Genomic DNA, 27,820 nt, shown 5'->3' with positions numbered 1-27,820 from the left:
AGCAAGAATTACGTCCGAATAGTACAGTTGGTTGCATCTGGATGGGGAAACAGAGGGGCCAGGCTTGCACTGTAAACCCTTGGCTGTCCCAGAATTCACTTGTAGATCAGTCTGGCCTTAGTCACAGACATTCAGCTGCCTCTGCCTCTCCAATGCAGGGATTAAAGGTGTGCACAACCACGCCCAGGCCTCTTCATCCTCTCTTTCATTCACACGTGGAAAAAGGAGTAGCTAGCTTTACAACTGGAATGATGCAGGATGCTTCTCCCTGTCCTGTGTACAGTGGGACTACTTCAGCTAGGCGCTGTTTCATCATGTAAACCTCTCATCTCATCAACATAAACGAATAATAAAATCAGTACTTTTCACTGCTTCATCAAATATATTCTGAGGTGAAAGTGGACTTCTTTAAATTTATATTTATTCACTTATTTATTAAATGTGTGAGTGTTCTGCTATCTGTACACATACATGCCAGGAGAGGGCACCAGATCTCCTTACAGATAGATGGTCATGAGCCACCATGTGGTTGCTGGGAATTGAACTCAGGCCTTTGGTAAGAACAGCCAGTACTCTTAGCCGCTGGGCCATTTCACCAGCCCCCAAACTGGCTTTTTAAATCATGAATAGAGAACTCTGATGACTTTTGATCCCTGCTAGGGTAACAGCAGTTAATTTGTCTGCTACTGAATCCCTGTTGGTTTCATCTTTCCAGTGCGCGTGCTGGCTACAAAAGGCAAGTGGCACTTTATGATTTTAAAAACACTACCCTGATAAATGCTACAGAAGGGCCACAAGAGTCCTCGATGTTCACAGACCACTTTGCAGAACTGCTGCCCAAATCCACTATCTGTTGGGTAGAAGGGCGTGATGGTTTGTATATGGCTGGCCCAAGGAGTGACACTATTAGGATGTGTGGCCTTATTGGAGGAGGCGAGTCACTGTGGGTGTGGCCTTTAATGCTCTAGTTCTAGCTGTCCGGAAGCCAGTCTTCTCTTTGCCTTTGGAACAAGATGCAGAACTCTCAGCTCCTCCTGCACCATGCCTGCCTAGACACTGCCATTCTTTGCCTTGATGATAATGGACTGAGCCTCTGAACCTGTAAGCCAGCCCCAATTACATGTGGTCCTTATCAGAGTTGTCTTGGTCATGGTGTCTGTTCAGAGCAGTACAACCCTAACTAAAAGAGAAGTTGGTATCAGGGACTAGGGTATTGTTGTAAGAGGCCTGACAATGCTTTTGTTTGGAAGAACATGGATTTGGAAACTGTATTTGGAAAGCAACTGAATGCTTTAAGTGGGGCTTAATGGAAAAATCCTACTAGGAATATGTAAGTCTTTTGCTGAGAGTGATTTGAACTGTGCAGACCTGGTTCAAGAGGTTTCAGTGGAGAAGAATTTCAGAATGTGGCCTAGAGACTGTTTTGTAGTATTTGGGTGAAGAATGTGTCTGCTTAATGCCCTTGTCTGAAGAGTCTACACGAAGCTAAGGTAAAGAGATTTGTGCTAATTGAATTGACAAGGGAAGTCTGAAAAGAGCCCAGGAGAGACTGTTTCTGGTTTAATCTTATGAGGAGCATTTTAATGAAAAGGAGCAAGCTAAAAGAGAAAAAATATGAAATGTATGGTTCAAGTAATGAAGGGGCACCAGGAGGTGAAATGGAGCAGATTCCTATATTCAAGGAGATAAATTAAGAGTGACTTTGGGGCAAGATCCCACCCACCTAAGCTTATTATCTATGCTTTTACTGTTGAATAAGGGATATGATATCTAGGTGTTATTATTACTTGGGTATTGTTTTCATTTTGATTTTTAATCTGGGATAAACTATAATCCAGAAGTGGAAGATAAACTTGTGATCCAGATCTTGAGGCTGGAACACACGGGCTTTTTGATCTGGATCTTGGGGAACAGTGGCCATGAAAGTTTAGACCCAGGCAAGGTAGTACACGCCATTAATCTCAGGAGAGGGCTAGCAGATTTCTGAGATCAAGGCCAGACGGAGACAGAGTAGGGGAAAAGCTTAAGTCTAGGCATGACGGTACATGGCTTTAATTCCAGTATTCAGGAGACAAAGCCATGCTGCTCTCTGAATTCAAGGTCAATCTACAGAGAAAGTTCCAGGACAGTCGGGTTTAGGCAGTGAGAGAGCTGTAAAACTAAGTTGGTAACAGTATAATGGCGGGGATGGGGAGAGAGGGGGATGTTCCAGCCCCAGCAAACAGCAGAACTCAGCAGCTTCAGCCATCTGGCTCTGGATTTAGAGTCAAGAATAGAAGGAACCACTGGGACAATTGATGCTGGTTAGATGGAGCTAAGAAATTAGCACTGATTAAGAACAGACCAGCATCACTGAGGTGACGTGCTCCAGTGCTAAAAAGGGCAGAGCTGGAGAAGTTATTCAAGCCCTTTGGGGGAGCCCAGAAGACCGTGTGTGGATCCCAGACATCAGAGCAAGAAGCTGTGACGCTGAAGTTGACTTGGAGACCCCAAAACGTTAAAGATGCCAGAGTGGTGAGCTGTCTGCTGAGGAGAGCTGCTAACAGGGAGAGGAACCAGTCCAGGGGAGAGAACTTTATTCCAGTTAACAAAGATGAAAAAGAAGCCGGAGATCTGAAGATCACTTTGACATCAGCCAGGGAGAGGCAGTTAGGAGTTTGTCTAGCTGGTTTCCTAATTGCTTTGGGGATTAGAGTTAAGTGACTTAATGAATCTCAGAAGAAACCTAGAACTTTGGGCTTTTAACATTGTTAAGACTACTATAGACTATGGGGACTTTGTAAGTTGGGCTAAATGTTGGGCTACTTTCTTATTATACCATGACTAGGTATGCACCCCTCCCCCATAGACTCATATGTTTTAATAAGACTATAGTGGCCAAGGAGTGGAATGTGATGGTTTATATAGGTTTGGCCCAGGGAGTGGTACATTCCAAGATGTAGCCTTGTTGGAATAGGTATGGCCCTGTTAGAGTGGGTGTGCCATTGTGGGCATGGGCTTTAATACCCTAGTCCTAGCTGTCTGGAAGTCAGTCTTCTCCTCTCTGCCTTCCAAACAAGACATAGAACTCTCAGCTCCTCCTACACCATGCCTGTCTGGATGCTGCCATGTTCCCACCTTGATGATAATGGACTGAACCTGTAAACCAGCCTCTATTAAATGTCCTTATAAGAGTTACCTTGGGCATGGTGCCTATTTGCAGCAGTAAAACCCTAACTACAAATGTGGGGTACCACTTGGCTAAGAGCAAGACTCCCTGATTTAAGGCTGGTTGAGTGTGGGAAAGAGTAAGAGAAAGAGGAAGCAGGAGTAGCATCACCTTTAGGTAGTTTCCTCTTGTTGGTCTGAGATTATTGGCCATCAGGTCGTCGAGGTCAAGGGCTGTTTGGAGTCAAGATGCATGCTTGTTGGGAATCAAGTGAGGGGAGAGAATGAGTTGACAGCTGTCGCCCTAGCATGTCCCAGATTCTGTGATGTTATTTTGACGTGAATGCAGCAACCACTAAATAACTGCTGTGTGTTCCTGCAGACACTGCCTGACATGAACGGGGTTATGCTCTAAAGCACCTAGGGAGAAATGTAATTGAGTAAGAGGCCTACTGAACTGAAGAGATCCAGGATGGACACTGGGAATATTTCAGAAATAAGTCACTTATACCTTTGCTATTTAAGTTGCAGTGTGACCTGTTACATGAGTGCTGGGAATTAATTGAACCCTGATCCTCTGTAAGAACATTCAGTGCTCTTAACCACTGAGCCAACTCCCCAGCCCCACAATGTGTCAGTCTTTAGAGATTTCATTAGCCCTTTTCTTCTGTCACAATTCTTTATGCAACCCACGCTAAAATGCATGCACAGAAATTAAGTCTGTGTGCTTCAGGTGCCTACCACTGAACATCTGGATGTCTGAAACCATCTGGAAATGACTGAAGTTTTCACAGGACTGTTTAATAGTGAAACATCAGGTTCTCAGCCTAGTGTCTCTCCAGCAAAGATAGACCTACTCTTCATTGAGAGAGAGGGGGTTAAGATCACTACAGAATCCATTCACTATTACTTTATTGGAGTAAAGTAACAGGGTTTCAGTTGAAATTGTCCAGTATGAACATTTCATTCTTAAGTTCTTAGGACTCCTCAGCAGGTCCAATAAAGAGTCTGCTTCTATCACAATAGTCATTTGGAAAGTGTGTATGAAGTAAGAGGTCCTGGCAACTACAGAGTCCCCTAGAGCAGTGGTTTCACTGGCCACGAAGGCCATCAGACTGCTTCTGTTTGCAAGAGAAGGTAAAAGATGCTTTTCAACTAGAAATAAGTATAAAATCATGGCTTGCTTCATACGTCCTGAAAAAGGAAACGGAACTTTTGTTCAACAGCAGGCCCAAAAGGAGAGTCTACTGAGTCATAAGAGAGAATGGCTTACAATGGTGCTTTCCTGCAGGGGCTCTGCAGGTCACGTTACTGTGACAAGAGAAAAAGTACTTGAAACAGGCCCAAGGTGACATGGCACGAAGAAAACACATAAGCAAGGGGCCCTTAATTTTTATATAATTAACCCAGAAGTATTTACATTCAGTCCTCAAACATGACTGTGTGTGTGTGTGTCTGTCTGCATATGCGTCTGTGTGTCTGTGTGTCTGTGTGTATGTCTGTATGTGAGTCTGTGTGTCTGTGTGTGTGTCTGCATATGAGTCTGTGTGTCTGTGTGTCTGTGTGTGTGTCTGCATATGAGTCTGTGTGTCTGTGTGTGTGTCTGCATGTGAGTCTGTGTGTCTGTGTGTGTGTCTGCATGTGAGTCTGTGTGTCTGTGTGTGTCTGTATGTGATTCTGTGTGTCTGTGTGTGTCTGTATGTGAGTCTGTGTGTCTGTGTATGTGTGTGTCTGTATATGAGTCTGTGTGTCTGTGTGTCTATGTCAGAGGTGGACACGGGCACCCTGGGAGCTGGCAGTGGCTACGGGGTTAGTATGGATAGTCAAGTCTCCTCGGTGAGGTTGAAGGTTACGTGTCTGTATCTTAGCACAAGAAAATGTTCTTCATTACAAAACTTTAGTGATACCTTCTTCTCTCCATTATGAGCCTGTAGGGAAATCATCCCCTAACCCTCCCCACCATTAGAAATGCTTTAAACCACAGTCCTCTTGCCACCCAGGACCCTGGCTGTATGCAAATGGTTTGGGTCCTTTGGAAATGCCTTTAACAGATGTTGAAGAACAGCATGATGATTTGGGCAGGGACTGCATTTGCTTGCTTCTCATTGGTGGGGATGTCTCAGCCTCCATGGGGCAGACTGCTTTATCTAGGCAAGACAGAGTTTAAAGATGTCTCAGTGGTTAAGAGCACTGAATGCTCTTACAGAGGTCCTGAGTTCAAATCCCAGCAACCACATGGTGGCTCACAACCATCTGTAATGAGATCTGATGCCCTCTTCTGGTGTGTCTGAAGACAGCTACAGTGTACTTATATAATAAATAAATTAATCTTTTTTTTTTTTTTAAGAAAGCAATTTAATTGGGAGGCTCACTTGCAGTTTTACAGGTTTAGTCTGTGGTAATCATGACAGGAAGCTTAGCAGCAGGGTGGCAAGTATGGTCCATCATGATTTGACCAAGTGTGTAGGGTGGTTTAGATATGAGCAATGTGTGCTAACTAGTACTTCATCTTTCATGTGGGACACAGCATTTACCACCCTTCCGACACACACCTTCCCAGTTCCTGTGGGATTGTAAACTACACCTGTGTAATGGCTGCTCACGTCATGTAGACACAAATGTGAATCTGGTTTGCATGCTTCTTCTCCCTCAGCAGAAATGAAGGGGTCTCTTGGAGCCCCTTCCTAGGGAACCACGTCAGAGAGTTTTGCCCGATTCATTACTGAGGAGTGATAGTGGAACAATCTGAACCTGAGCATACAGGAGTTTAAGAGAGTCAGGAGCAATCATTCACACTCTTCCATGGTTTCCAAGCCATGTCAACAGCATGTCATGGTGGATATCCACCAAGCAGTTATACATAGGAGCTATTTAATCCATTAGTTTAAAGATTAATATGTTTGCCTCTTTCAAAGCATCTTGACCTGGATTTCTTTGCTGGCAGAATAAAGGATTCAGAAAGAAAAGAGAAGAGAAGAGAAGAGAAGAGAAGAGAAGAGAAGAGAAGAGAAGAGAAGAGAAGAGAAGAGAAGAGAAGGAGGGAAGGAGGGACGGAGGGAGAGAAGGAGGAAAGGAGGGACGGAGGGAGGGAGGGAGGGGGGGGGGGGGGGGGGGGGGGGGGGGGGGGGAGGGAGGGAGGGGGAGGGAGGAGGAGGGACACAACCACTAAGCTCTTTTTAATGTCTATTTCTGTTGTGTGTACCAGGCTGCCCCAGTGCTTTGGAGGCATCTTTAACTACCACAGAATTAATCTGTTATTACTCATTCTGAATTCAACTGCTATCCCTGTGGTGGTTTGAATAATAATGGCTCCTGAGTAGGACATGGTAGTGCATGCCTTTAACCCCAGCACTCAGGAGACCGACAAGCAGATCTCTTCAGAGTCCAAGGCTAGCCTGGTCTACAAAGTGAGTTCCAGGAATCTAGCCAGGGCTGTTACACAGAGAAACATTGTCTCAAGATAACCAAAAAAAGCAGGTAGGGAAGTCCTCCAAAGCTACAAGCCTTTAAGTCCAGGACCTGGAAGGCAGGGCAGAGGGATCTCTGAGCTGGAGACCAGCTTGGTCTACAGAGTGAGGAGTGAGTTCCAGGGTATCAAGGTCTATACAGAGAAACCCTGCCTTGAAAATTAAAATGGCCGCCCCCATAGGCTCATCTATTTAAATGCCTGGAATGGGAATGGAACACTTTGAATGGATTACAAGGTTTAAGAGGTGTGGCCTTGTTGGAGAAGGCATGTCACTAGGGGTGGGCTTTGAGGTTTCAGAAGCCCAGAGTTTCTTTCTCTGGCTAAGGATCAGGATGTAACACTCAAGGACTGCTCCAGTGCTGCCATGCTTCCCATCATGTTGGAAACGGATTAACTCTCTGAAACTGTAAACAAGCCCTTGGCCAAATGCTTTCTTTTAATCAAAGAAATCTTCTCATCAGAGTTGCCTTGGCCATGGTGTCTCTTCACAGCAGTGGAACAGTGACTAATGACAGTCACTTTTCATTAGCTACTCAAGTGTGATATGTCTTCTTACTGTCCATTTGTCCTTCCTTCTGCATGGAAAAATCCATTCTCTATTGCTCTAGATGGAACCCATGGTTAGCTGTGAATTACCACAATACAAAGATACCTTTTACCTATGCGAGTGGTTGTTCATGGTCGGTCAGTGGGCGAATTCCTGCTCAGATATATCATGTTCCCCATGATACCCCAAGATAGTAACCTGGGCTTTTTGGTGTTTCTCAAATGCAAGCGGAATGGATTCTATGATGGAGCTATTTAGTCTATAGTCAAAAGAGCTGGTTTAACCATATGAGTGCCTCAGCCACTAGTTCCCCAGTGAAACTGCCTAGAAACCTTGAATGCTTTCAAAGGCACAGATTCCTAGTCTCACTGGTGGAGGTCCTCAGTCGATTCTCGATTTAGAGCCCAGGAATCCTCTCTGTTTAGAATGGCTACCTGAAATGTTGGTCATCATTGACAGGATACCTATTGTTGTGATAAAACTTCATAACCAGAAGCACCTTGGAGAGGAAAGGGTTTATTTCAGCTCAGTACTCTCAGGACACAGACCGTCACTGAGGGAAGTCAGAGCAAGATCTCAAGGCAGAAACCTGGAGGCAGAAACCAAAGCAGAGGCCATGGAGGAACACCAAGGTTGCTATGGCTGCCTTTTTAGAGCCCAAGATCACATGCCCATGAATAATTCCACCCACAAATGGTCTGAAACCCACATCAATCATTAATCAAGAAAACATCCCTCAGGCAATCTGATGGAAGCAGTTCCTCATTTAATGTTCCCTTTTCCCAAATGACATTACCTAGTATCAAGCTGACAAAACACTTAGCCAGCACATTGGAACAGGTCAAGAGTTAGATACAAGTGTAATCCTACAATATTTAATTATGGTTTTCATTGATGTCATAATTCTGGAGATTTAAGTATTGCCTTTAAAAATATTTTAAGATTTTAAAAAGTGTGTGTGTAAAAAAAAAAAAAAAAAAAAAAAAAAAAAAAAAAAAAAAAAAAAAAAGTGTGTGGTATGTGAGAGAGGTGGTGGTGGAGAGAGAGAGAGAGAGAGAGAGAGAGAGAGAGAGATTGAGGTGGGGAGGGAGGAGGAGAGGGAGATAAGGTACATGCATGTAGATGCCTTGTAGAGGTCCTAAAATGGGTTAAAATTCCTTGGAGCTCTTTGTGAGCCACCCACTATGTGTACTGGGAACTAGGGTCCTCTGTAAGAGCAGCAAGCCCTCCTGAGCACCAGACATCTCTCTAGTCTTATAAGTGTGATCGTAAATGGAGTGTGTTTATCTTAATACTGAGATCTGTGGGTATGATGGCTGAGGTTGTCCTTTAGGGACTTGGTTTGCTACTCTGGGGACCTCTCCTAGGACTATTCGATCTTACCTGAATGCCAATGTCATTAGTGAATTAAAGGCATCAGACTGTCACATCTCGCTTTTAACTCTTGGCATTCTTTGATTTTAAGACTCTATTTACCCTCCTAAAATTGTATTCTCATTGTCCTACTGACTGCTGCCTCTTCTAATTTACTGCATGCCTATATCATCAACAGAGCATTGGTCACCGTCTACTTAGGAGATGAGGGACTCTTCCCAACCCAACATGGCCTCATGCACTACCATTACCATCCTCCCAACAGGAGACCTAAAGCAAAACATTCTCATCAACTGCCAAGTGAGTGACGCCACTCTTCCTTTGGGAAGACAGGCTGGTAAACACATGAGGAAGCAACATGTATACTGCCTGTATTTCCAACCCATTGTTTCCAGCACCAGGACCTACAGTCTCTGGAGGGGCCAGCAGGACGTGAGGCAGACTGTGGTATGTGTTTAGATCTCTAGACTTCAGCCTGTAAGGACCATCAAAGGAACCAATGTAACTTTAATGATTTTTTTCCTTTTTAATTATTCTTGTCTACCTCTGTATCTACAGGAGTTTGCCTATGTGTGTAGTACCCACAGAGGCCAGAAGAGAGCGTGGGATGCCACAGAACTGGAGTTACACATGACTATGAGCTTCCATGTGGCTGAAGGAAACAGAAGCCTGGGTTCTTTGCAAGTGCTCTCACCACATAGCCACTGTCCCAGCATCCGTGAGCTTTTAAAATGATGCTTGCCATTGTCACTGCCATTCCGGTTGGACTGCTGAGTTAGACTCTCCAGAGACAAGTGTTTTTCAAAGGCACAGTTCCCTGTTGGAGACTCTGCTCTTTCCTTGAATGGGGCCACACTGAGTTCTTCTATCTTCTGCAACAGTTTTAGGGCAGTCACAAATAAATGGTAAGTAGTGATCACAATCCTGGAGCTCTGTGAACGCTAACCGTGTTAACACTCGGTCCCTAAAGGTGACAGCTGTTGGCCTGCTTTCCCCAGGATCACTCCAGGGCCAGGAACCTCCACTAAGGATTCAGACCCTTGTCTGAAGCTGTCTGATGGTGGTTCTCTCTAGAGCCACACATGATGGAACTGGATGCTCATAGGAGACATCTGAATTGCAGAATTTAGAATATAGGAGATACCTAAACTCTCCCCTATCTGTAAAATGGGGAGATGTTATCCTAATCAACCATGTAGTCTTACTTACACTGTCAATCTCTATTCATGAAATTTTCTCCACCAAATCAAGTCCTTTTAAAAAAAAAAAAAAAAAAAAAAGATCCAGCTTAAAAGGCACCTCCTTTCTCACTGGATCCCTACAAATTGCTCGTTCTTCCATGAATTTTACTAGTAATTCAAAATCATTCCAAGAATCTACCTTATCTGTAGCTATTTTTATTATGTTTGCTCTTTAGTGGGAAAATATAGGGACATACTTAGAAAGTGCTTGGGGTATAACAGCATGTCATGTAAGACTGTATAAACCCAGAGCTGAACGGTGACAGTCCCAGAGGGAAGCGGACTAGAATGAGGGCAGACCCACTTACACCGAGGCCTCCCTCCCTCGTCACTTCTTACTCACACCTGGGAACCAGCCATATGCATTGGGCCTGAGGGCATTAACTAAACAATATATAGCCAAACGCTTATGCAGAAAACATTCTAGTATTTTCTCTACTTTAAACCATATATATAATTCATACACAAGACAGATTTATTGATATTTATGAGAGAAGAATCAACAATTGTATTCATGTCTTTTTTGTGAAAGTTACTATTCATTGTTATGAGAGAAACCATAACACAAAACCCTTACATATTTATTATGGACTTCTCATACAAACATGTTTATGTTTTATAAATGTTTCAATTCCAACTGAAATTTCAGTTTGACTCACAGGAAGTCAAATTTAATAAGTTCCTACAATTTGGAGTTAAATTATAATAATGAGTTGAAAATAAGCAATATTCTGCACATTTGGGATCTCTCTCTCTTACTGTTGATCCTGGTGCACATGTACTCTACCAAATCCCTTTTGCAGGCAGGTCTACCTTTAAAAGTCAAGGAACCTTTGTAGGACACCCACCATGCCTTCTATTGTCTGTCAAGTTCCCAGTCCCAATGACCAGACTTCGTTCATGCTACAAAATCTGTACACTGCTTAACAACTCCCCAGACATTTCCATGACCTCCGAGCTTGTTTAGTAGTTCTTAAGGAAAGGTGGTAAGGACAAATGGTAAACAAAAGGTAACCAGCCGTTGCTAGGAAAGAAAACTAGATGTATAAAATGTAGGTGATGGTCTAGTCCCACAACAGAAATCAACATACTATATTACCATATTACTATATTGCTAGGACAGCCATGGCCAGTCTTGCCATTTGTGCTCTAGGGTTTAATTGTTACCCATACAGTATCTTTGTGTAATTATACACATACTAACACACATGTATAAATATACACAAATGTGCTTTACCTTACCCTTCTTCCCAGCTAACATGTCTAGCCTTCCAGAATTATGCTAGAGCTAGGACAGAACCTTAGCAGTCAATGTAGCTCTTAGCAATAGACTTTCAAACCATTAAAAACAACTGGCAGCTTACAATTTCATGACACTTTAAAAAGGCTTTCTATTTTCACATGATAGAAAACTACCTGTTAGAACAAATTTTAAACACAAGGTCTCGGGAAATTATAACTTCTTTTGAGGGAAGGTCTCATGTAGTGTAGGCTAGCTTTAGGCTGACTCTGAAACTTCAAATGACTTGCTTCTGTTTCCCCAGTGCTAGAATTATAGGTATCTATGCATTGTCATACATAGCCAGCAATTAAAGGGGGGGGGGTTAAAGAAAATATTCCTTTTTGTTGAGGTTTATTACATATACAATATTCTGCCTGCATGTATACCTGCACACCAGAAGACAGCGCCAGGCCTCATTTATAGATGGTTGTGAGCCACCATACGGACACTGGGAATTGAACTCAGCACCTGTGAAAGTGCAGTCAGGGCTCTTAACCTCTGAGCCACCTCTTCAGCAACAAGACGAAGTTGTTTTAATACATATTTACCATACAAGTCAGTGTAGAATGAAGAAGTGAGGGGGTGGACACAGAAGAAAGTGAGGTGGCCCTAAAACAAACATTCGACATAACCCTGCATAAATCTATGCTGGACATGACTACCAAGTCCTAATGAGAGGCTGAAAACCTCCATTTTCATGTTGACTCTACCAAAGCTACAATAACTTGGACTTTAACACACACACACACACACACACACACACACAGAGAGAGAGAGAGAGAGAAGAGAAGAGAAGAGAAGAGAAGAGAAGAGAAGAGAAGAGAAGAGAAGAGAAGAGAAGAGATTCTTTCTATTCTCAGGCATCTGGTAACTTGGTGTGTGTGTGTATATATAAATACATATGTGTGATTGTATATACATATAGACACATACACAATACGCATACATATATACATACAGGCAGACAGACAGACACACACGCACACACTTCATACTGTCCTCGTGTCCTTTAAAACCCTCAGAACACACAAATGTCAATAAGCCAGTTCTGAAAGAAAGTCCCAGGCTTGAAGACCAGCGCCCAAGCCTGTGAGACCCAGCATGTCGCCAGAACACAGCTCTCGCTGCTTCTCTCAGGGCATTCTTCCAAGAATATAAAACGAGGACACGAGTGCCAACTGCTTTACAGTTGCCAGAGGGCATGGGGTTTAGAAGGGGTATTTTTATGTGAGTAAAAATACAAAGGAGGCAACACCCCGTTTTTTTACGTGGCTGCTCCATTAGGAAAATGAAGCTCCTCTTTGTCGAGAACTGCAGTCGGGCTGGGGAGGGGTCTGCATTAAAGTCAGGATGAGCAAAAGCGCCTGCATCATTGTGAACTGGCCAGGTCACCAGATAGCTGGGTATGCCTCTGAGCCCCTTAGTCCTCTCTGCTTCCTCTTTTCTCGTTAGTTATTTTTCTTTTCAGTTCCCCAGGCCCACAGAGAACAAAGGTCCTGCAGATTTTAGAATAAACAGCAGCAGGCCGTTGGTGCAGGAAGAGACCAAGGATTCTGAAACATCATGGCAAATTCTGAAACAAGCGACATAGGCCAACCCACACCTTGTCCCATCAACTGATCTCATGCTGGGTCCACTGTCAAGGGGCTCTCAGCTCCAAGCCCAAGAACCAGTCATTTCTTTACTAATGGGGGCTGTGTAAATAGCCAGCGATGGGAGAGTACATTTCTTTTGCTGCCCCCTCACTTGGAGGCTTTGGAAACATGAAGGCCGTGTGTATTCTTAGCCATGGCCTCTTTCATGAGCATTCCCCACTTTCTCTTCTCAGGCATGGGGCAACTTCACTAAAAGACAATCTTGATACGAAATGGCAGCCTTAATTCTCTTTACCTGTCTGTTGGTAAATTACATATTCCGTGCACTAGAGTATCCATGTGCCCACCCTGGTACCGTTACCTTATGTGGTACAAGGTGTTTCATGGACACTGAGTAAGTGAAGGAGTATGAGATCAGGAGACCATCTGGATTGATCTCAAGGTTTCTTAAATAAAGGAAGCCAAAGACTCTGAAAATAGGTAGCAGGGAAAGAGGCAGGTGCTATGAACCAAGGAACATAGAAGGTAAAAAACAAAGGACGGGCACTGTTCTGGATTCTGTAGAAAACTACTACATTGATTATTTGCTACTTTGATATGCAGGACCACAAGACTTTAAAAAAGGTGGGGGGAGCTTAAAGCCACTAGGACTATACTCGTCTAAGACAACAATCACCTGAGGGTGACAGGCACAGGGGCACGCCCCTGTAACCACCAGATGAAGGCATAGAGGCACACCCGGTAATCACAGCACCCAGGTGGCTGAGACAAGAAAAGATAAACTCAAGGCCAGCCTGGGATACCTAACCAGTCGGAGGTCATGTGAAAAATTAATGACAATAACAATGGTGATGCTACCTAACTGATTCTTCTTAGATAAAGATAAACTCAAGCACCATTTGCCTCACATTTCTTCTGACTCATCTGCCTTAAACACAGACAGACAGTCAGACAAACAAACAGATACGCATGCGCAAACACGCACCAAACTCCCCCCCCCCACACACACACACACCTTGTCTTGATCATCATCTCCCTTGGCCACCGTCTTCCATTTACCTTTTGAGAACCTAGTACTTCAACTGTCAAATGTATCTACTTCTTCAACTTGCCTTCGAGCCTTCCTTCCCTTTTTGGGGAGGGCTACAGGTTACTTTTTGATTTCCAGTGTTTACCAATGTCCCTAAAAAAAAGTTGACTTTGCATTTTCAGTAAATAAGCATGACTCATCCTATCATCAGCAGGATAGTGGTGTTCATTCCCTACTAGCGGATGAAGGCGCTTGTGATCATAACTTCATCATTACCAGGAAACTTAGAACCCTAGGCAATGCTTCCCTTCCCTTCTGGGAAGGCTCTCAAAACCACCCCCTTGAAAGAAGCAGTGATCACCCTTCCTAGTACCAATCAAAAAGTTAATCAAGCTTTTTATTATAAGGAGTGATCATTGTCTTGAACAAAGAGGAGAAAGAAAATAAGAAACAATTAAAATCTTAGGCAATCCCCTACTAAGGCAAACGTGATGCTTGCTACTGAGTGTCAATATGCCTGCACAGAGAATGTCTAGCGCAGCTCAAGCATTGGATGTGTTATCAATGGAAGTGTTTCCAGAGGGGACTGACGTGTGGGGGTAAATGAGGGGGAAGCCCTACTCTGAATGTGGGTTGTACCATCCAATAGGCTAAAGACTGGGAAGTGAAGGAGTTAGAAGAAGAAACTAGCATGTGCATGCAAGCACCATTCTTTAAGTATGAATGTGGCTGCTGCTACCATCCAGACATTACACTCCAGATGCTTTGGTGTTTCAGTGTGGACTCAATACAAACAATTCTCTAGGGAGCTCTCGACTCTAGACTCCCCATCAACACTATCACCTTTGAGAGACCCTAGATACAACAGAAGTGGAGGCAGTCTCAGACATCTCAGTATGAACACTGACCCATAGCACCAGAGAGCTTAGTAAAACTACAGCTAGGGTCACAGTGTGCTATCCATTCACTGACACCACATAAATAAGACCACATAGTTGTGTTAATAGGGCATATGACTTTGCTACCCATACCCAAGAAAATATAGCAGCCAGATAGGTCCTGATAAATTAGATAATCTAGTTTATGGCTAATATAATGGAATGCATACACACTCTAGGACTATGTCTTAGAGAGTATTCTTTGTATCGAATACATTCCTTCCATGTTTAAAATGTTTAGTACTCCCAGAGTTACTTGGATGGCCCATGCTAGATTTATAACTCATGCCCTCAAATAGTGATGAAGTCAATGAAATTAAACTCAGAGGGATTCTGGGAACACATCAAAATGTCTGTTCTTCTTCCTGTCCAGTTTGAACCACTGTGAATAACTCTTGACAGGCTTTCTTAAATCAAGTTAATAATGCATAGTACAAGTGCTTTCAGATGCCCAGTAGCTAAACCACATCAGCCTTCTTAGGAAAATGTCTAGCATGGGGGGTGGGACAAAGGCTACTGCCAAAAGTCTTGCATACGAGAGATCTGGTGGCCTTGAGTGACTCATTTTAGAAGGCTTGTGTGTCTATACTGAAGTTCAAAAGTGGGAGCCATTAAAGTGTTTACTAACCAAACTACAGCTTTTGCCCCAAACCAGATGTTACAGTTATAGAAGCAGTTGAAGACAGTTATAACTGACTTGGAATCCTGAGGGCTTCCTGGGGTACCTTCCAGCATTCTGGGAGACACGATGGCTCAAAACCTTCAAGGTTTTATCAGTGGCGTCACAGTAGGCTGTTCTAGTGCAGTGTTCTGTGCCTGAGTAGTTTTGCCATCACAGCAAACTTTCTCTGGTACTTTTTATAGTACCTTTTACAAGTAGGGCAAGCTCTCAACTATAGATTATAATGGGGCATGAAAGAAGGAAGGATAAAGAAAAAGAAAAGAAAGTCTAGGTTGAAAACTCACAGGAGTTGAACTAGATAGAACCTTTCTGAATCTACAGTGAGGGCTGGTCAAGGCAGTTGGTAGGTTTTATGAGCCCATGAGTTACTAGGCAAGGTCCATGATGCTTGGGGGAAAAGAACACCAAACAGAGCTGAGGGTGCCTCTCTCAAGGATGAATGCATAGGCTATCCATGGGCTGGACACACCAGCAATGCCTACCCATCTCTAAGGCCAACCACACCAGCAGGCTCGTCATACCAGCAATGCCTACCCATCTCTAAGGCCAACCACACCAACAGGCTAGCCATACCAGGAATGCCTACCCATCTCTAAGGCTGGCCTTGTCCTGTCTCTTTGTCTCTTGTCCTCCTTTGGTATGTTAGAATACGAGTCTGTTACAAAAAAAGACCCTGAACTAATATGAACACAAAGTATTTCTGGAATTCCAAACATGGCTTTTTTTCCCCCTATCTCAAAGACTCAACACTCAAAATATATAAGACAGGACTTCAAGAAGATGGCTGCATGTCTTTTCATATGGATAAAGGGAACAATGAGGAGAAACAGATGGTCCTTGTTCTCACCCTGGTCCTCATTTCAGGGGTATAAATTTTCATGAGGAGACACTTCAACACCAAGCCCAGACGTGTGACTTCCTTTTACTTAATTGTTCTTAGAGCAAAGAACTTGAGGAGTGCTGTGGTTGGCTATTAATGAGCTAATCTCCAACTACTCATACCCTTGCTGTAGGTACAAGCTACAAGCTGCCATTGGAAGTTCTATCACCAAAACTCACCATCATACACAATGAGGTAGTAACACATGTGCTTGCTCAGTGATGCTGGCCTTAGACCAAACCTCATCACAATAAGCCAGCGGCTCTCAACCTTCCTAATGTCGAGAATCTTTAATACAGTTCCTCAAGCTGTGGTGACGCCCCACCATAAAATTATGTTTGCTGTTACTTCCTAACTTAGGACTTCGCTACAGATATGAATCATAATATAAATGTTTTTGGGAGATAGTAGTTTGCAAACGGGGTCAAGACCCACAGATTGAGAACCACTGCAATCAGCAATATCCCATAAAATTGGGTTAATATCCTTCTTCAAATTTCATTAAATTGTGCACTCTCTATTTTAAGCACATATTTTAGATGTGAAAACACGGAGGGCAAGACTCTTTTGAAAACAAAATGAAGACAAGCAAGATGCTTGATAAAAACGCAAGCCTGGAAACTGAGGTCAATAACAGGAAGAATCAGCTCCCATAGTCTGTCCTCAACCCATCCCATCTCTGCCATGATGTGAGCATTGCTTTGACATCTTCCCCTTCCCCCACCCTCACTCTCCTGACCCAGCACTCACATACACACAATAATAATAATAATAATAATAATAATAATAATAACAACAACAACAACAACAACTTTAAAAAAACAGAGCAAGATTGCTGGTATCTTTAACATTAACTGAACCATAAGAAAAGAAGTCATCATACGTGTCAAGGGCCAAAAATCTATTTGCTTCATTTTCCATTCATATTAACCTGTACAACTGGTCGTATTAGACAGAATAACCATATTGGCTCAAGACAGAGAAGGCATAATTCCTGCTACAGACTAAAGGCGAGCAGTCTCTGTGTGGCATGGTGCTCTCAACCATAGGTGATCCTGTGAATGTTATCTACTGACCAGCATCCTACAGAGACATGATGTTTCATAAAGCATTAGATCCTAGCTCCTCAGAAGCCAGAAGGCTCCAATGACATTTCTGGCAAAACAAACAAACAAAACAAAACAAAAAAAATCATAACAACAACACCATTTGCTTTGATATATAAGAAAAGGACTGATTCACATAGATATATGAGAGAAAGAAAGGAATTTAAGGAGCACTGAGCTGAATGGAATTGTATTTGGACCCAAAACTCCAGTCAAATGCAGAATAGAAAAGGGAGTCCCAAAGAGCTGGTTTTGTTGAAGCTTTAAACACATTCAGGTCATAATACAACTTTCAACACTACCTGCCAGTGACTGGATTTAGGAGATTTCCTCAAATAAGCATTGATGTCTCCTAAAAAGCTAAAACACACAGAAATATTTTTTTTTAATTTATTTATTATGAATACAGTGTTCTGCCTGCATGTGTGCCTGTACACCAGAAGGGGGTACCAGATCCCATTACAGATGGTTATGAGCCACCATGTGGTTGCTGGGAACTGAACTCAGGACCTCTAGAAAAGCAGCCAACGTTCTTAAACCTCTGAGCCATCTCTCTAGCCCACACAGAAAACTTTTAACACAGAAGATCTGACTCGACTCTGCCCGTCTGTGTCTTCAATATGTAAGTATGAGAAAACAAAACCAAAGCACCTTCTATAAGGCAAAGTTTAAGTCAGATCCAATACAGTTTTTTCTTAAAATTTATTTATTTTATATATATATGTGTGTGTGTACACTGTCGCTGTCATCAGACACACCAGAAGAGGGCATCAGATCCATTACAGATGGTTGTGAGCCACCATGTGGTTGAACTGAGGACCTCTGGAAAAGGAGTCAGTGCTCTTAACCGCTGAGCCACCTCTCCAGCCCCTGATATAGTTTTTTTTTTTTTTTTTTTTTGGTTCTTTTTTTTTTGAGCTGGGGACCAACCCAGGGCCTTGCGCTTCCCTAGGTAAGCGCTCTACCACTGAGCTAAATCCCCAGCCCCCTGATATAGTTTTAATACATAATTTGACTTACAGTATAATCAGATGGTTATTAAAGTTGTATTTCAGCTATGGTCATGAATACATTTACAGTAAATATTTTCAGTGTAGACAGGACTTGGCATGTGATATTCTCAGTATGAGATTGAAACAACATGTGATATTTTCAAGTCTGGACTCATGCATGGATTTGGGGATTACATCAACAAACATATGCTATTTATCTTGCATTTTAAAATCATCCCTCCAACATACCCCCTTATTTGTAGATGTAAAATGTGAATATATTAATCCATGATCTATAGAGTCACAGATAAGCATTTACACATTCTTACATTGAAAGTTCATTTGTTTTGAGAGCCATGCATGAACATAAGGATTCCCTGTTACTCGTCATCCATTGAAAACTCAGGTATGACTTCACTACCACAGAGGCTAGATCTATTTTTAAAGGCATTATTTGGTGGTCTTCTCAGGTGCCAATAATAACACAGATATGCATCAGAATCATTAAACACTGGCGAGGATAAGGAGCAACTGGCCAAGGCCAGTAGTGTGCACCCCACTGCTCACAGGTTAAGAGCTCCCAGCCATGACAGATTCACAGCACCACTCCTTCCCTCCCTCTCCAGGGATTAAAGGATACACTACTACACCCAGGTAGTTCTGAGTCTTAATCTAGAAATATTTGGAATTAAATGGTTCTACCAGGCTAAAGTATACCTTGGCTGAGGGTCCTATCAGAACCTGGGGCTCCAAGTGCTTTCAACATTCTCCCAGAGTTGTTTCCTAACTTAAAGTGGTCTGAGATGTGGGGCGTAGGCACTAGGAATATAGAGGCAGTCGGCTTGGCCACAGCACTGCCCACTATACCCAAGGAAAACTGGTTCCTTCCTTAGTAGAGATGTCTTGATATTTTCATGAATGCCTGACTTGTATAATATTATCTGTGTGCAATGATTTCTCTTGTTCAGATCAGTCTTCTCTCCCCTCGACTGCAGGTAACTGAACCTACAGAACTCTGTACATGCTGGCAAATATCATGACACTACTACTGATACCACTGAACCAAATCTCCAGCCCTCGGTCTCTATTTCAATCACATGCCCATTTGCTTCACTGGTGGTGGTGGTGGTGGTGGTGGTGGTGGTGGTGGTGGTGGTGGTGGTGGTGGTGGTGGTGGTGGTGGTGGTGGTTGTTGTTTCCTTGTTGGAGGAACATGTACCTCAGACTAATTTGGAACTCACTATGTAGGCAAATTATTTTACAACGACTCTACCCCAGATATCCCAGTGCTGGGACTGCAGGTCTGTGATCCTCTATACACAGTCTTAACTTTCCTATGAGTGTGTGTGTAAGCATGTGTGTGTTTATAATAGCACCTCTCTTTAACAGAGATCTTCCAACACAAAATCCTCCAATAAGTGTCCCTATTTGGCAGGTTTAATGGGTTTGTTTTACATAGATAGAATCCAGCAAAAGAATGAAAATAAATAAATAGGATTGGGGAGAAGTAACTATGATGAAAGAGTTTATAAAGCTTACTGGAATTTACACTGTAAAAACCTTAACTCAATGTGTGCACATCAAAGCCTGCTTGCCCAATGACTGTCGCCATGCTCCAAAGGGAAATGACGACTGCAAAGAGTTTTAACATAGGATAGAAGCGAGACACCCAAAGAGAGCTTTCTTCAGCCACATAAACTAAACTGAGCTAAAGTCACTGCTCCCCTCTCAGTAATGCCTCAGGAAAATTAGCTACTTATGCTCCCTTAGTCCTAGGATCAATGAAAGTGTGAATCACTCTATTCAAAGATGGAAGACATTTGTATACTCTTATCAAAACTATGCATCCTACCTCCTTGAAGTTATCAAAAGCTGATAAAATTATTTCATGCCCGCCTCTGACAAGACAAACAGCTGCCAACAGCTCCAAGACAAGAGCTTTTGTTCTGTCAAAACAAGAAGGGGAAAGAAAGACATAAATCACTGAAGAAGACAGGATGAGTCGTCTGCTCCTTCCAGGATGAACACTCGAGGAGTAGAGCATTGGCCTGCATACTCATTAAACCCTCGGTAACTGAGGGACACCAAGCACATTCTGGAACCTCCCTAAATACGCAGTCTGCAGTGACTAGAGAAGGTGTGTGTGGTGGTCAGCTTTAACTAAGAGTCTAACAGGGCGAAATTAAAAATCAGCTGGAATTAATGCTTTTCACGTCTCTTGCAGGAACAGAGCCATGAAAATTCCACATGACACGGTTCTAGTATTTCTTCTTATGCAGGAGACCGGAAAAGTACCAGGTTACAGCTGTGCTCATAGAAAAATATTTTCTCTCACTCAACAAAACAAAGTTGCATCTAAAATCACTTTGGAAGAAGAAGCCAGAGATGAAGTCTGCAAATAAAACGTGAACAAAGAAACAGTATTGGGTCTTCATCATGAGACTGCTTTAGCATTTCGTCTTCATTCTAGAATAAAAACTGCCAACCTCTTTAACAAAGAGGGTTCTGATACCCCACAGTGTCAACTGTCTTAAGAAAAATGAATAATGACCTCCCTGTGGTGAAGGCAGGAACCAGGACTCATATGACTATTTTGGATTTTCGTAAACTACAAAAGCAACCACAGAACCAAAATATCCAATGTGTATACAGGACTTCACAATTTATATTCTCTTCTCCATTAAAAGATTCAATTTATCCTCAGGGTTTCTTTTTTAAATGAGAATCAATACTTTTTTAGATAACTCAGTTCTTAACTATGTATTTGAAGGAGAGGTACACAACTGAAATGCAGACATCGCCAGAAGATGAAATATTTTACAAGCAAAAGGCAGATGTGAGTGAAAGAACTGCAATACATGACTCCGGTCTTGACAGTAAAAGGAAGCCATGCACACACCGTTAAATGTGTGTGTGTGTGCTTCTTTTTCTGTTCATAACTAAGCTGCATGTGTGAGGATAGCCTGGTGGGCTGCTTGGCTTTCATACTACCTGGTGTATCTAAAGCTTTGTCAAGACGCTCCCGGTCTCCATGCCTGGGTGGACTGGCAACCCAATCCTGCCTACTACACATTTCAGTAGAGCTGTAGAGAACCAGGTCACCCATGGATTGAAAGGTAACAGAGAAGACTGGGAGCTGTCCCAAATGCTCAATTCTGTTCCCTACAGGAGAGTAGCCAGGCGAAAGTGAAAATTCTACACAGTCATAGGGTTTACAGCCAGTCTTGCCTGGGGAGAGCCACTCTTGGAAGGATTCCAGTTCTAAAATGGCTGACTCTGTTTCCCTGAACGTTACAAAAGACGCTTACCTGGGATTCTTGTTGTTCAGACTTAGTGCAATCTCATTGACGGCGTGTGGATGAGACATGACCATGTTGAAACCATACTGAAATGCAGAGGGGAAAAGCAAAGCATTATATCCAAAGTTTCAATGATAACTAAACCACAAACACTTGGGCTGGCGGGCTAGCTCGGTGTAAGTCAGCCTCCCATGACTAAACTCCAGATCCAATCTCTAGCACTGCCAAACCCCACGACATTTGCTACTTCAGATGACTTGTGTCCTCAATAAAGGCAGTGGAGTTCCTAGCATGTGAGTGTCAGAACATGCATCCTTCCCAAAATTTTGGAAACACTGCCATCCCTTCAAAGGTACTTTGAGCAAGAGTATCCTTGAACTATATGAATGAACTTTGTGTTTTTCTTTATTAAACTAGTAAAAAGACTACTCTAGTGACTCAAAAGTTGTGCATGCACTGAATCACTTTGAAAAGGAAACAAAATCAAGCCCCGGCTGAATTCCCGAGATCCACCCAGGTCATTTTACCACAAAGCTCTGAAATCTGATTTTTTTCAAGCATCCAGGATGACTCCATGAGACAGCTAGGGTTGACCTTTCCCCTTCTGCTCCTCCTCCCACTGCTTCCACCACCCCTGGCAATGGCCATTTTGGTGCACACCTTCCCATAACTCCATACAAACAAGCTACCCCACAACAAGAATCTGGAGCAACGACTGTGTTTTCTAAACACACGCACAGTTTAGCTCCTCTTCCTCTCACAGTGAGACAATCCTAGCCACCCACTGACAAGAGAAAAATAAAAAGAAGAAAAAAAAACTTTTGAGGCTGAGGCAGAAAAATGAGGTTAGGGGTCAGGATGGACTCATAGCAAGGCACTATCTCCCCAAAACAAAACTTTCTAAAGCTTCAGTCAATCATTGACCGGGGTATCTCCTCTCAGAGATAAACACTTCTGTGCTCCAACCTGAGGCCAGCCCATCCACTTGAATCCTTGAGGTCACTCCCTCTCATCTACTCCACATTATAGGAGCCAGCACAGTGACACGCAGCTGTAATCCTAAAACTTTGGAGGTGCAAGCAGGAGGAGCAATTCAAAGAGTTCACAGCCAGCCCGGTCTACCCAAGATCCTTCCTCAAAAATACAAAGAATGTGAAATGTTCTGAATGCTCCGCAGGCCTATTTGTCTCTCTCCACTGATTCATTCCCATTAGCCTAAGTATACTGTACAACAATACCCTAGCTTGACAGCACGGCCAGTGTGCACCCACACTGTCCCATTTGGGTGCTATCCTTTACAACAGCAAAGACCCCTCAAACATGCAAGGTCTAGAGATATCTTTCCTTCCTCTCACTGTGTGTTCTGGAGGCCACCCCTATTCGGTCTTTCACCTCCCACCCCTGAAGCTGTTCTTGGCCCGATCACCACGTGCACTTAGCTAAACCCTGGGGCTAAGCCTCATTCATCTTGCATGACTTAGCAGAAGCATCAGACACAACTCGAAGCACTTTCCTCTGGATGGATGGCTTTTGCCCTCCTGGCTGTTTCTCACTCTTTTCTTCTTCTTGGCTTTTCTCTCTCTGACATTTAGGTGGAGTGCCTTAAGGGCCCATATTAAGAACCTCCTCTCTCCCTACTAGCCCAGTGTCATAGTTTCTGATACCATTTTTATACTAGGCTTTCAAATATCTATTTTCAACCCACACATCCCACTCAGTATTCAGCCTGGCTTATCCCACTTCAGCTCACTCTCTGGAGGCCAAATAGACATCTCAATTAAAGTCTGCCAAACAGACTTCCTGCTGATCTCTAGCAGACCTGCAGTAGCTGGCAACTTCCCTTAGAGACCCAGGATGGACTCCTGGTACCAGCTCTACTACTCACCTTCTCCCTCAACACACACCCAAATGCTGTGGCCCTAACTGTCCATCCAAGGAGACCCAGAACTTGACCACTTTTCTTATCTTTCCTCCTATAACTCTGAACATACCACTAGCAAAACTCATCCAAGTTAATGCCAGGCACTTCTGAAACAGGCCACCTCCCTTTGCCTCCACGCTTGCCAAAGGCCAGCGCTGAACAGAAGCCATAAGGATCCATCCCATAAAACCAGATGTCACACTACACCCTCAGAACACCTTGTTTTCTATTTGTGACAAAGCCGTGTCTTTCACCAGCCCATAAGATTCTGCATAGTCCCCGTTGTTATTTCCGCTTTTATCTTTACTTCTCCTAACTCCTTTTGCCCCAGCCAACCTGACTTCCCTTCCTGCTCCAGAACCCTAGAATCATCTTTCTTTAATAGCCCTTCCTCTGTCTGCAGGTCACTTACTTCCTAAGTCTCAAAATTACTACCTTCTCAGTGACACTGTCCTAGCAGCCAATCTGGAGAATCTACATACATACATACATACATACATACATACATACATACATACATACATACACAAATACATACATACATATGGCATGTCTACCCCTTTTTCTGATTCCTTTATCAGTAGTATTTAGTAGCAATAATTCAAAGCCTTCCTGGATTAGAACCTTGTACAACTCACTAGCCATATGGAGGGTATTGCTTAACTCTCAGTTTTCTCAGAAACAAAATATTTGTGTGTGGAGGTGGGGGGGGTAGTAACACTATCAACCTCACAGGGATATATAGTCGCAAGAGTTTACAGGAATAAAACCCTGAGAAGTGAACAGAGCAGGTGACCAGCTTTAGTTTTATTCATCACCATTACGGTCTGGAATACTCCGTGTACACGCTATCAGTGCAGTCTTGCCATGATTACCTCCCCTGGAAAGTAAGCTCTTGACATGGTTTTAGGGACTGCAGCATTCTCAGTACTTAGAAGACTGTCTCTGTCTGGCGAAACACCGAAAAACTCTAAATGGTGGGGGGAAGACCAAAGCATGCTTGCGTTTTGTTCCATCTACACTCTAATATTGGGTTTGAATGCTAACATGGACCCTCATGCATCTAGTCCCTGACCTGGGAATCTGAGTTTTAAGCTGAATCATTTTTTTTGGCTAATCTATTCTTACGGTCCTATTCATTTACCCTAGATCCTGAACACACTCAATCTCCACGCTGCTATGACATGTAAGGAATGCACATGCAACACTAATTTCCAGCCATAGCATGACCAGCCAAAGCAGGGATGTGCCCTGTTAACAGTGTCCCACATGCTCCTTGTGGACACTAGGAAACACCAATGCTAACACATAATGATAACTTCTCGATTAACCACCACATCAGCCAGTGTACCCAGTGCTCATTACTGCTCTTTTAAAGTTCTCCATCATTATTCACGACTAGAGGCTTACTTCCCATGGTACTCAGACCTTTACCAACTAACAGGACAACTTGCCATTTTGTGATGAATTATAAATACTGAGATATACAGACATGGAAGTTAATATTGGACATTAGAATGAATTGGACTCTTCTAAGTAGAATCTCATTAAATCAAGATCTTAACTTCAAAGAGATATATGAATATCAACATACATGGAGGGGGAGGGAGGGAAGGAGGGAGAGAGAGAGAGTGAGAGAGAGAGAGAGAGAGGGGGAGGGAGGGAAGGAGGGAGAGAGAGAGAGAGAGAGAGAGAGAGAGAGAGAGAGAGGTCGATCTGGGTCTTATTCTATCAGAATCTTGTACAGTACTGAAGCAAACATACTTGATAATTGAACACATACCTGGTAATTCATGATGGCCCGTAAACACATGATACAAACATGAACATCATCTTTCTTACTCACTAATCTTGAATTTTTCAAGGTTCTTCTGCTTGGCAAGGTATTATATCTAAAAACAAAAGGGGGGGTAACTTTTATAAAATGACAGACTACAGTCAGTACAAAGCACAACCACTTAAAGAGATTCACATTGCTCTCTACTTTGACAAGCACCTAGGTAAGAACTGCAGGCCCAAAATACCAACACCGACCACTGCAGAGGGCAAAGCCCCCATGGTTCTGTGAGCCTGTCACTGTCTTTCCAGGCTATCTTCCTGAAAAGTCTTCCCACTTCCTACTAACAACCCATCACAGAAGAGAGAGCGTATGAGACCCCTGAGACCTTGGAACAATCCCAGTCAGGGGGCTGATCTGGGTTTGCAGAAGCACATGAATGCAGATTACACCTGCTAATTCTAACAACAGATGCCGGACTGAAATTTAGCTCAGTCCTTGCTCTCCATTCACCTGACCAGATTTTAACCATTTCTTCCAGTTGCTGCTCTCACACGTCTCTGCTTTAAGAGTTTAAACCTACTGGAAGTCACATATTACTGCCTCCGGCTTCACCTTGAGATATTAGACCCTGGAGCATTAGTTCTTTATAAATGCCTCCAAACAGGACACATGCCTCAGACTAAGTCTGATATGGCAGCTAAAACAAAGGAAAATGTGCTAAAACATCAGAGTTCAAATGCTTTAGTGTTACAATGAATTTAATCAACTTTACAGTACTTAAGTTTATTTTACCTTGCAAATATTACAGAGCAGATAATGTGATATAATGCATACAAAGCAGGTAACGCACAAAAAAACAGGTGACACTAACAGCTTCAACTGAAGCTTTGCCTCAGAGCAGAAACAGGAATGTCAAGCCCATATGCAACACATTCGAATTTGTAACCGGATGGGGGCTGGGAGGAGTCTGAATGTGGAAGAGGGAATGCCGGGAGTGGAAAGGAGTAAGAGCAGGTTGAAGTCAAACCAAGTTTCAAGGATGGTTCCATAGGGAATAACTTGGCAGCCCAGGACCCTCTGTGGTTGGGCCATGTATACACGCCCTCTCTGAATGATATGCTTAGCAACCTAGGGCCCTAACCTCTATCCAGCTACACCTGAACCTTCCTTTTTAAATGATGGAAATAAGTCACTGTCCTCTCTGACCTCTTGATAATGTCCCACTTTGGCACAGAGCTCACATGTCACTTTACCATAACTCCAGCCAGCACATGACTAAGGATACACTTCCTGGGGGTTTCCAAGGCTGGGTGGATTCAGAGAACTGCCATCCAGTCAGCTCACGTAAGCACATATGCTCACTCCAGTCTACAGTTATAGAGCAAGTGTATCATCACTGCTTTATACCAAGGAATACCACATAGAACCGCGATAGGCGGGAGCAAGGAGGAGCTGCAAATATGTTTTTCGGAATCAACTTTTAAAATACATTTATTATGTATGTCACGTGCATCTCAATAAAAAAGGTTATAGGAATATAGTTCAGGGGTAGAGTATTTGCTTAGCATGAATGAGGTCCTGGGATCAATCTCTAGAACTTATTTTTAAAATGTACATTATATAAGATCTCCTTTGGTAAAATCAATGAAACATATTTATTTATCAATGAGTCCCTATGCTCAAAAGCAACAAATCTATTTTTTTTTTCCCCAAAATGTACACTACCTGGCTTAAACATTCCTTTCCCTGATTTTTATACAAAGCTGCAGAAGGAATGAGAGGCAACAGTAGAAAATGTGTTTAAAAATCATAACATTACAAAGCTGTAAAAACCCAATAGGACGACCAATGATAACCAGCCATAGTGATAATGACTAAGGGCAACTTGTATCATTAACTCTTAAATGTTCTCCACACAGGGAAGAAAACTGAAGCTCAGAGAAGTTATATCACATGGCAAGTATGAGAGAGGAGACCGGACCCCAGGCCCTTTCTCAGACTGAGGGCCACTGTGCTCTACCAGCTGCTTTTCAACAGCACAGGACAGCACAGCACTGTTACCTTGTAGAGACTGCAGCTCCAGTTCCTCGTGCCCAGTCCCTTCATGTCAGTTAGGACAGGCTGATGCTATTCCTGTCAATCACGTTTAGGTCTCACTGCCTGCCCTCAATACTAATGGACGCTTGATTAGGGTATAATTTACCTCCAGCGTTGCATCAGGGCGTTTTTTGAAAAAAAAAAAAATTATATCACTGACTGCCTAAATAAGCAAGGATTTCTCTGTTTAAATCTTAGTCTCATGCATTATGTTCTAGGAAATGGAGTTGGTGTGTGTTTGCTTGTTTGCTTTTACGTGATGGGATATTGTACTTGCTATTGTAGACGTCGCACTCTAAACAAATTTCTTCAAGTTAAATAAATGAAACTTGTAAACTGTCATAATTTTTTAATTCTGAAAAACAAAGTATTTTTAAAATCTGTGAGGTAAGATTTTAGAGAACGACAAAGGTTAATATAATACAGTCATAAGTACATTT

General features: G+C 42.9%; 1 protein-coding gene across 2 annotated transcripts in view; it reads right to left on the bottom strand.

Moving 5' to 3' along the window:
* Positions 1–27,820, bottom strand: part of Fmnl2 (formin like 2) — a 267,830-nt gene that overhangs the window by 41,230 nt on the left and 198,780 nt on the right. For both annotated transcript variants that reach the window (XM_032903289.1, XM_032903288.1), the window contains exons 7-9: positions 25,287–25,395; positions 21,592–21,668; positions 20,136–20,229 (exon numbers count right to left, since the gene is read on the bottom strand). In XM_032903289.1, the coding sequence (XP_032759180.1) occupies positions 20,136–20,229; positions 21,592–21,668; positions 25,287–25,395 (280 nt within the window). The remainder of the gene's footprint in view (positions 1–20,135; positions 20,230–21,591; positions 21,669–25,286; positions 25,396–27,820) is intronic.

The sequence above is a fragment of the Rattus rattus genome, chromosome 5 (genome assembly GCF_011064425.1).
Source record: "Rattus rattus isolate New Zealand chromosome 5, Rrattus_CSIRO_v1, whole genome shotgun sequence".
NCBI lineage: Eukaryota > Metazoa > Chordata > Mammalia > Rodentia > Muridae > Rattus > Rattus rattus.
This window is presented reverse-complemented; position numbering and strand designations above follow the sequence as displayed.